The sequence below is a fragment of the Oryzias melastigma genome, linkage group LG17, assembly GCF_002922805.2.
Source record: "Oryzias melastigma strain HK-1 linkage group LG17, ASM292280v2, whole genome shotgun sequence".
Taxonomy (NCBI): Eukaryota; Metazoa; Chordata; class Actinopteri; order Beloniformes; family Adrianichthyidae; genus Oryzias; species Oryzias melastigma.
The window spans coordinates 23,445,687-23,454,443 of NC_050528.1; the positions used below are offsets into that span (position 1 = coordinate 23,445,687).

Consider the following 8,757-nt stretch of genomic DNA (forward strand, 5'->3'; position numbering starts at 1 on the left):
AATGAGATCTCGGATTTCAGGGTGTTGTCGCAGGTATAAAGCGTACTCCTCCTTTAGTTCCTTCTGCCAAAACAAGATATTGACACACAAAGCACAACAGAAATGATGATCTGTCTGTAAATCTGATCATATAAGCAAAACTTTGTGTATTTATTTATTTAAAGTAAATAAGAACATATTAATTACCCGTCTTTCAAGAAAGTCAGCCGTATTCTCCACCTGCACCAGTGAAACCTTGCCAGGACCTGACACATGAAAAAACATATCCATAAACTTCCATCAGTCCATTATTTTTACTGTAGTTGTGGTCTGTTTTCAACAGAGAAATGCTGGTTTTCTGTCTGTGTGAACATAAATCACCTTCCGTCCGTGATTGCAGTTGCAATAGTCTCATGGTGAATGGGGATCCAACCTGATGTCTTATGACCAGATGCCTGATCAGAAACAGTTCATTAAAATTGAAAACAAGTCAAAACAATGTGCTTTATAATCAGTTACATATTTAGCTATAACACTCTATGGGTTAATTGATTTTTCAAAACAAAGTTCTGAATGCAATTTAAGATTGGTGTATACAAAACACTAATTTTGGTTTAAAATGGTTTGATATGTGTTCATATTGTAATTTCTCTCCTTTTTTTTAAAAGAAAAGTTAACCCTGCACACAAGTTTAAAAATCATTCCAACATTTTTATACAATTACAGAACTCCAAAACACCTGGTTATTCCGCTGGATTTACTGGTTGTACTTGTTGCTCCAATTGATTGCCTTCAGGGAGTAGTTACAGTTTTACATCATACTAAGTTTGCAGAAAATACTTAATCCAAGTTAAATGTGTTTGTCATGAACAAACTGAATAAAAAAAAAAGAAAAAATATTTAATAAAATAAAACAATGGGATGGAAACTTTGGGTTTAGTCTTTGCTGTCTGAACTTACCCATTTGTTAGGAAGTAGTTTTCCCATGTATCAGGGCTGCTTTTCCCAGAGTGAACCATCCTTTGTACTCCAAAGACTTCGTTGACTTCACCGCCAACTTCCATCTGCTTCACACCGAGGTCACTCTGAACAAATACAATCCCAGCTCGCAACTTAACTCACTAACAAATCATCAAGAACAGACGTATATACTCACAAATGTGGTGTGGATAATGTTTAATTGTTTGTCCAAGGTGACAAACGCCATATTTTCTGGGACTCTCCTCCTTAGAGTGATCAGGCGCATGAGCAGCTGGCTGGAGCCCTCAGTGATCAACCCGTTTAGAGAAGATATGGGATAAGAGGCGCTTTCTTTTTTCACTTCCTGTACACAAAATTGCACATAAAATACTCAACAGAATCAAAAAACATGTAAGAGCACTGAAACGTTTTTTTTCTGCATGCAACACATTTTCATACCTCTTCTACAGTGGTGACTTTATTGATGGACATCTTCCCATCCTGCTGCACCAAATGACACCTATTATCCACACTGTGGCCTTCAAGCTTAATGTGTTAAAAAGAGAAAGCAAAATTTCAATGTACATTTGTATAAAATCAATTATTGAGGTAAAATCACTAACTGTATATAGAAAACTGGACTGAGTCCCCCCAGTTTCTAAACAGGAAGTACCGACTAGCTCCAACAAGCCAAAATCCCATAGACTTCCATTGAGAAATAAAAATATTAACTCTATTTGTCAGAATGACTGTTCTTTTTCATGCTATTCCAATTTTTTTCATTAATTTTTTTCTTTATTGCAAATGATTCAAGTTATAAATTGACCAATCAGATTCAAGTGGTAGCGGTGTGGACTTCCAACAGGCTCATTCCTGATTGGTGAGAGTTGTTTGTCCTAGAAATGATGACCCAGACTCGGAGCAATCCCTGCTTACTGACATCGTCTGGCTCCAACATTATGGCATTTGTATGACAAAAGAAAAAAACGCGATTGAACTGACTTAATTTTGTTGACTTTGAAGTAAATCAGCTTCTTTGGGTGATGTCACACGCACTCAGTCCAGTTCTCATATACAGTCAGTGAGTAAAATCAAAGTTGAACGGACACACCTTGATATATTCATGGTAGTTTTCTTCCAGAACTTCCAGCTCACAGCTTATGTAAGCTTATAAAGAGGTAAAAACAAACAAACAAACAAAGGCCATTGGTATAAATAGACTTTTACACCTGTAAATGTGTCATTGGACATTCTTCTCCCCTCACTTGTCACTGTTGTTCCACAGGGGGCGCCATCAATCGTTCCATGGCTTTGAGCATGAAGCAGCAAGCAGGGCTGCTGAAGCTTTCGGGCATGTTGCACTGTGACGTTAAATGTCCCCAGTTCCCTTCCGCTCTCTGAAAAGACTACCAAGGACTCTGTGAACACACACCTCTGCAGCTCCTCGGGGTCTGCCAGAAAAGGAAAGAAGGAGAGCCACAATCAGCCTTTATAACAACCAGCATTCAAAACAAATGGATGAGTCACCTTTTTACTTCTTGACCTTTTCTGTTAATCTTCAACTTGTGTGTACTTGGTTTTTTTTTTAAGATCTTAGTGTTGCATTTTAACCCAACTGGTCATAATATTTTTTTTTACAGAATGTGGGACAGAAAACGCTTTGAGGAACATTCATCAGGTATAGGTTGTCAATGATGAGTTTTTGCCACAGCAGTATCAGTCATGGTGTGCCACAGGGTTCTGTGCTTGGTCCAATGATAAGCATCTAGTGCAAAATGTTTGCAGTACAGCACCTGCATACACTGTTATGAGCGGTTGGGTGGCTCAGTTACTGCATGTAGGATTGGTGCAAGTTTGTTTCCCAGGGGGCTCCATGGGCTTGTAGTGTGCATCCTTTGACAAGACCCTTCACACTACTGCCTAACTATTTAGAGTCTGGGTCTCCCTGTGCCGGGCCCACGTTTTCTACCCACTTTTAAAGCGTATGGGGCCCGCTTTGCCTTGCTGGCGAGGAGGTGGTCTCAGGATCCAGCGTAAAAATATCTGGTGCTCCAAGTGAGCGGCTCAGTGAAAGCTGAATGTTTCCTTTTCTATTCCAGCTGCACCCTCAGGTGTCACTACCATGAGTCAACTCCAGTTTTACAACAAATGCCTCAACCATGAGCATTCACCTGGAAATGAAACCAAAACATGAACACTACTGTTACTGGAAGCTGGTAAAAATAAAGCCTCTAAAGATTTACAAAGCCCAGCCCTCCCTAGCCTCTAAATTCAGACAAGATAGGGTGTCATAAGGTTGCACAAGTGTCATATTGTTATACTGGTGATGCTCAGCTATACCTTTATGTTAAACTGTGAGATATTTTCTAGCGTAGAAGACTTCAACATTGTCTCATAAATTTAAAGAAACTTCATTTTTTTTAACTAATTTAATAAAACAGAAATTGTTGCTCTTGGACTTAAGCCCTTCAGGGATTCATTGGGAAACACGACAATTACCTTGGATGACATTTGGACTTGAGCCTGAATTCTCACATAAATCAAGTTTCTACAACCACCTTCTCTAATTTCTATAAAACATCCTGTCTCAGAGTAATGCAAAATGAATTCTATCTATGAATCTGCTATTCCCTGATCCCGCACAGTTCTGTGTGGAGGTTGTTTCTCTAACAACCTCCAGCTGGTTCAAATTTTTTGCAGTCAAAGCTCTTGATGAAATTAATGAAAGAGCAAATTTTTGACCAGATTTAGCATCTTTGTAGATGTACCAAAATGTTGCATCTTTGTATACTTTGTGATAACTAGGGTGGTTTTCTTTGCAGTTCAAATGAAGATCATCAGCTCATTTGACTATAGTACATATATGGTATATACAATAGTACATATAGTAAATTTTTACACCATAACACCCAAGAAAGGGCAAGTTTTGTTGGTCATTTTTCCAGGTTTGATGCAATAGATTATGTTACTAAAACTTAATTCTTTCCAAATGTTACCTTTCATTTACCAAAAAAAATAATTTACAAATATCATAACAGTTTAAATGAGGAAACTGCTCCCTTGTGAGGATTTGCGTCTTTGATGAGGTTTTTGTAGACTTTCAGTTGTTTTACTAATGTTTACTCTTAAAGCAGGCCAAGATGGCCTCTCCATGTGTAGCCTACTAAAAGTTTTGGTTTCATTATGAGCTTCTCCATGATCAGGATTTTTTTCCCTTTAATTTTAATTTTCTTTACATAATCAGACAAGGTTTTCAAACTGGTTCTTGCGATGTTTCAGGGAACTTTCATTATACATAATTTAACAAATGTCATTTTCCCCATTTATTGTCTCATAGCATCTCTATAACAACACAATGAATAAATAATTGCAAATAATGATCTGTGTTTAAGGTGTAATAATATTTGCATAAAGTAAAGTAAGAGTGGGAATGAATAAAACTGTCTTTCAGTATTTTCTTTGTTGAACACTTTATTATTTTCTGTTTATTATTTTTATGTAACTATTTCATTTTGTGCTTGAAAATAAAATTATATAATCAATCAATCAAAGGTTTAAAGCTGCTGTTGAAATATAAAAAATCATAAACACATGTACATGCAACATTTGTCGTGCATACTAAGGGTAGTTGGTTCATTATTGCAGATAAAATAGAAACTAAACTCACCAAAGCTGGACATAAATGCGACGGCGTCATCAGAGGCTGCCAGCTGTCCGTGTTCGGGTCCGTCTGTGGCATCAGAGTCCCCCAAACAAACCGTTTTGTCCTCCTCGGCTTCCATCCAAATCCTTTCAAAGCAACTTTTTAGCTGCTGATAGAAAGGTCTGTTTTCGAAGATTTCAATGTTTTTTTATTTTTGGGACCAGCTTGATGTTTTTTTTTTTGGTTCTTTTTCTGTTTTGGATAGAGGAAATAAACACGCACCTGCAGCGTGCCGAGTTGTCATGACAACAACGCCACGCAAGGACCCTGTAACCGCTCGATATTAATGCGCAGCTGCAACTAGTTCCTGAGGAAATGCTCTTTTACTTGAATTTTTTTTTGTCTGCCTGCATTTTTTTTCCCAAGAGATTTTTTTCGACTATGATGATTTTTATTAAAACATACATCTCACTAATTTAATGTTATATCTGAGACTGAATTCTGTAATAATAATTATTCTGTAATTATAAATATTTTCTTTCAGTTTTCATATATTGCTTTCAGCTTTTCTATTTTCCTTTTTCATGACAGGTTTAATTAAGATAATGTATTAGGTTATAAATTAACACATTTTTCTCTTGCTTAATTTTACAAGGTAGGCATAGATTTTTGTTGTGTTTTGTTTTTAAAATCCTGTCAGTGGTCTCCAGCTCTTTAACATCCTCCATAATCACCAGTTTCTGATAACATTAAAGGAAAGAAAACAGGTTTAACCATGTGTTCAACTTTATTTATTAAGATGCATTTGTGACTGTGTAAAAACCCCTTCATAAAATGTAAATAAAGAATTTAAAAGAGAAAAATTATTACAAAATATTACAGTATTTTTAGGAGTGGATGAATTCCCATTAATATGGTGTCAGCACGAGTCTCTTCCTCAGGGTGAACCTCACTTCAGGTATCTGCTTCATGGCGCCGGGCATGCGGGAGCCCTCCTTCAGACCAACATCATCATTCACATGGTGGAGGATGGCAGTGATGTCCTCTCCTCTATAGCAATCAACAAAAACTCTTAGTTCATCTGTCCATGCAGTTAAAATGAAATAAATACAATGCAAGGATGTAATGAGCTTTTGGAGATTTTTCTTTACTTACTTGGGGCAACGCTCCTTTAGCTGCTGACACAGAGACTGGACGAACCAGCTGCCATCAGAAATGTGCCTAAAAGCCGCGTAATCTTCAACAGTAGCTACGGCAACCAGAATATCTGCTTCCTCTGGGATGGTTTGTGTACCGCAATTGTCCGCCTCAACATCTTTCAGTGCCACCCCTTTGTGTTTCTGCCCTCCCTGGCAGGCTTGTATCAGGAACACTTTGGGCTTCCCTGAGAGAGCTGACTGCTCAGACGCCTTGAAGGTTTGGGTGATGTGCTTAATAGGAAGGGGGATGAGGTCGGTCCCCAAAACCACTCCCTTTTTTCCATGACTCAGGATGCAGCAAACGAATGCATCGCCGTGCTGAAGCACTTGTTGAGGGGTGACGAAACTGCACCCAGACCACTCCTGAACCTGGAACTCCAGCAGGTCAGTCGAGTTGGTCGGTAGGGCCAAACATTCCAGGGTCCTATTCATCTGATCCCTGGTTTGATCTTTGCACATCAGCACTCTGAACCCCAACCATGAAAACACCTGCGCCAGGCTTTCTGCAGAAAAAGCCAAGATTTTAGGTCCAAAACGAACAAAATTCTCTTTTCAAATTATGCAAAACATACCAGCATCTTTCTCTGTGCCTCTTCTCATTGAGCCGTCACAGAAGCTCTCGTTATTTATGATCAAGCAGAGGCCGACAGGACGAGTATTCAGCTGATAGAGCTCCTCCTGAGAAAGCAGAACACATTAAATTATGCAAACAAGAGGTTTTACAAAAAAAACTGTGAAAAATCCCCCAATTATCATGGTTCAACAGTTGAGTAAAGCCTCACCCTTTTCTGCCTCTTGTTGTCATGCAGCACATATTCTAAGTACAAGTGAAAGAAAACAATTAAAAACACACACTATGCACATATTTCTGGGTTCTGTGTATGTTTATGTACCATCATTAGACGATACTTCTTGGATGGACTCGGGAAAAGAGATTTCTTTTGGCTGCTGGAGTTTCAGTTCTGGAAAAGTAGCTTTTATGTCCTCATCTGTTTGCAAGATGTTGAGAAAATGTTGACAGGTTGTTTCTCCTTTATTCAGAATCTTATCCAGAAGCTCAACCACGTGTCCTTCCACGTCTTCCTTGTTGATGCTTTTGAGGTTGTTGTACTCTCGAGAAGTGATGAGGTTCTTCTCGTGGACTTTATTGAGAATGAGCCTCTGATCCACGCACAAAGTCGACAGAATAGCTGTTTTATTACTCCTTAAAGTGTCTTTAGCCGACATGCTGGGGGTATTAAAAATACACAAGTTAATATAATTGAGTTACACATAAATTGTTAATGGTAACTGAGTTTTACCTTTAAATTCCTTGATATTTTTTCCTTTTTCGTGAATGAGTAGATGAGTTTCTTACTCCTGGTCCAGCAGTGAAATCGAAACCACGTTTTTCGGAGCTTTGTAGTGCAGGCGACCGGACAGACCTGCCGCTAAGGCTTTTCTTAAAAGAAACCTGGTGGTCACATTAGAAAATTAATCATATAAACAAGTAATTCGAGCGCTTCCACCTGCAATTTCTAACAATACAAACAATAATGTAGATTGGATGAGCATGACGTGATGTCGCCCCCCAGTGACAAAACTATAGTCCCGCCTAGTCTATTATAAAAATAAAACTCTCGTCCGCACATGCAGCGTCCCTGGTGGTCTAGTGGTTAGGATTCGGCGCTCTCACCGCCGCGGCCCGGGTTCGATTCCCGGTCAGGGAACTACTTTTTTTTTTTTTTAAATGTAGGATTTCTGGGGTCTGTTTCGGTGTCAAATATTTTTCTATGAAAACATAAAAAGCCACAAAGAAGAAGAAGAAGAAGAACAAGAAAAATTGTCTGACATATCAAAATCAGTCTTCACATGAAAATATGCATGTTCTCTATTTTGGCTGAACCTGGGTATTTTTTCCAAATCTAGTAAAAATAAAACAACTAAACATTCTTTAGCAAGTGAAAAACAAAAGATTATTGTCATCAACCATCATAACAAAATCCACATCTCAAAACATTACACACATTTGTTTTAAAATTCATTGAGTGGAATAATTTGTTCTTGTTCCCTCCAAAATACATTAAAGCACAGAGGCACAACTACAAACACACAAAGCCCTGGTTTCCTGGATCTCTGTACAGAAAGTGACGTCAGCCTGTAGCTTTCCCCCAGAGATGTGTCATTAACTAAAAGGGCGAAAGAAAGATCAGTAGTCTGTGACAGAGGAGGCACGAAAGGTAAGAGTTTTTCTTTATCCTTTCAAGATAACAATCTATTAGTGTTACTGTTGGGAGTCTTTCTTATCACTTAGACCTTAAAGATTGTTATCAGGTATTTATTTTACTTCATGTTGTAATAAAAGTAATGTTTTGCTATTAACACAAAAGCTCTGAGAATGTCTTTAATAACCTCAGTGACCATTGTCAAATGACAATTTTTCCAAGACTTTTCATAGAGAAAAGTTAGTGATGTAACGGGAGGCTCCAGTGGGTGTCGCTGTTCCCACAGCACAGAGTATAAAAGGAAGTCGATGTGTGGTTGCTAGGTGCGAGCTTCCAGTTGTGGGACTGGGCGGCTGACGAAGCTGCGTCAGCTGATGCGAGTCTAAGTTTGGTAAGACTGTGTTTTATTGTCACCTGCTGCAAATGTTTTAAAATTAGTGGTTGATTTTATTGTATTTTATAGCAGCATCACGGCAGCGGTAGATCCGGACTGACCGAGGGGTTTTAAAGACTGGGTGTGTGGTTTTGGGACGCACCACGTATAAAGCTCATGTTTTTTTATTTTTATTTTTATTTTTTATCAATGACAGCAGACGTTTGTTTTAAATAAATACTATTTTTTTAATGAAAATATGTTTTTAATACGGTGTTTTCCGCTTTTAGTGTCAGAGTACTGTGCCCTGCTGTCCCGTTATAAGTTTCTGGTTTTGAGTTTCTGTTTGTCCGCCCCACACGAGGCTCTCAGCGTGGTCGATTAATCGGGTGTGGGAGC

At 38.5% G+C, this 8,757-nt stretch overlaps 3 protein-coding genes and 1 non-coding gene across 6 annotated transcripts in view; 2 read left to right on the forward strand and 2 right to left on the reverse strand.

The window, feature by feature from the left end:
• Positions 1-4,894, reverse strand: part of LOC112147427 (ciliogenesis associated TTC17 interacting protein) — a 6,143-nt gene extending 1,249 nt beyond the window's left edge. The window contains exons 1-8 of one of the 2 annotated variants that reach the window (XM_024273808.2): positions 4,607-4,894; positions 2,205-2,390; positions 2,051-2,106; positions 1,399-1,485; positions 1,136-1,303; positions 940-1,064; positions 361-434; positions 187-245 (exon numbers count right to left, since the gene is read on the reverse strand). In XM_024273808.2, coding sequence (XP_024129576.1) covers positions 187-245; positions 361-434; positions 940-1,064; positions 1,136-1,303; positions 1,399-1,485; positions 2,051-2,106; positions 2,205-2,390; positions 4,607-4,721 — 870 coding nt within the window. In that variant the 5' untranslated portion in view covers positions 4,722-4,894. The remainder of the gene's footprint in view (positions 1-186; positions 246-360; positions 435-939; positions 1,065-1,135; positions 1,304-1,398; positions 1,486-2,050; positions 2,107-2,204; positions 2,391-4,606) is intronic. The other variant, XM_024273807.2, reaches the window with a different exon arrangement.
• On the reverse strand, positions 4,814-8,296 carry LOC112147426 (caspase-8). Its single transcript, XM_024273805.2, has 6 exons — positions 7,083-8,296; positions 6,675-7,009; positions 6,564-6,598; positions 6,354-6,459; positions 5,738-6,284; positions 4,814-5,632 (listed from the first exon to the last, which is right to left on the reverse strand). The coding sequence occupies exons 2-6, from the start codon at positions 7,006-7,008 to the stop codon at positions 5,491-5,493; spliced, it is 1,164 nt and encodes a 387-aa protein (XP_024129573.1). The 5' UTR covers position 7,009; positions 7,083-8,296; the 3' UTR covers positions 4,814-5,490.
• Positions 7,419-7,490, forward strand: trnae-cuc. Its single transcript has one exon. It is a non-coding gene; the product is annotated as a tRNA-Glu (tRNA).
• LOC112147428 overlaps positions 8,231-8,757 on the forward strand; it is a gene marked incomplete at its 5' end in the record, with an annotated part of 5,087 nt that continues 4,560 nt past the window's right edge. For both annotated transcript variants that reach the window (XM_024273809.1, XM_024273810.2), the window contains 1 exon segment: positions 8,231-8,376.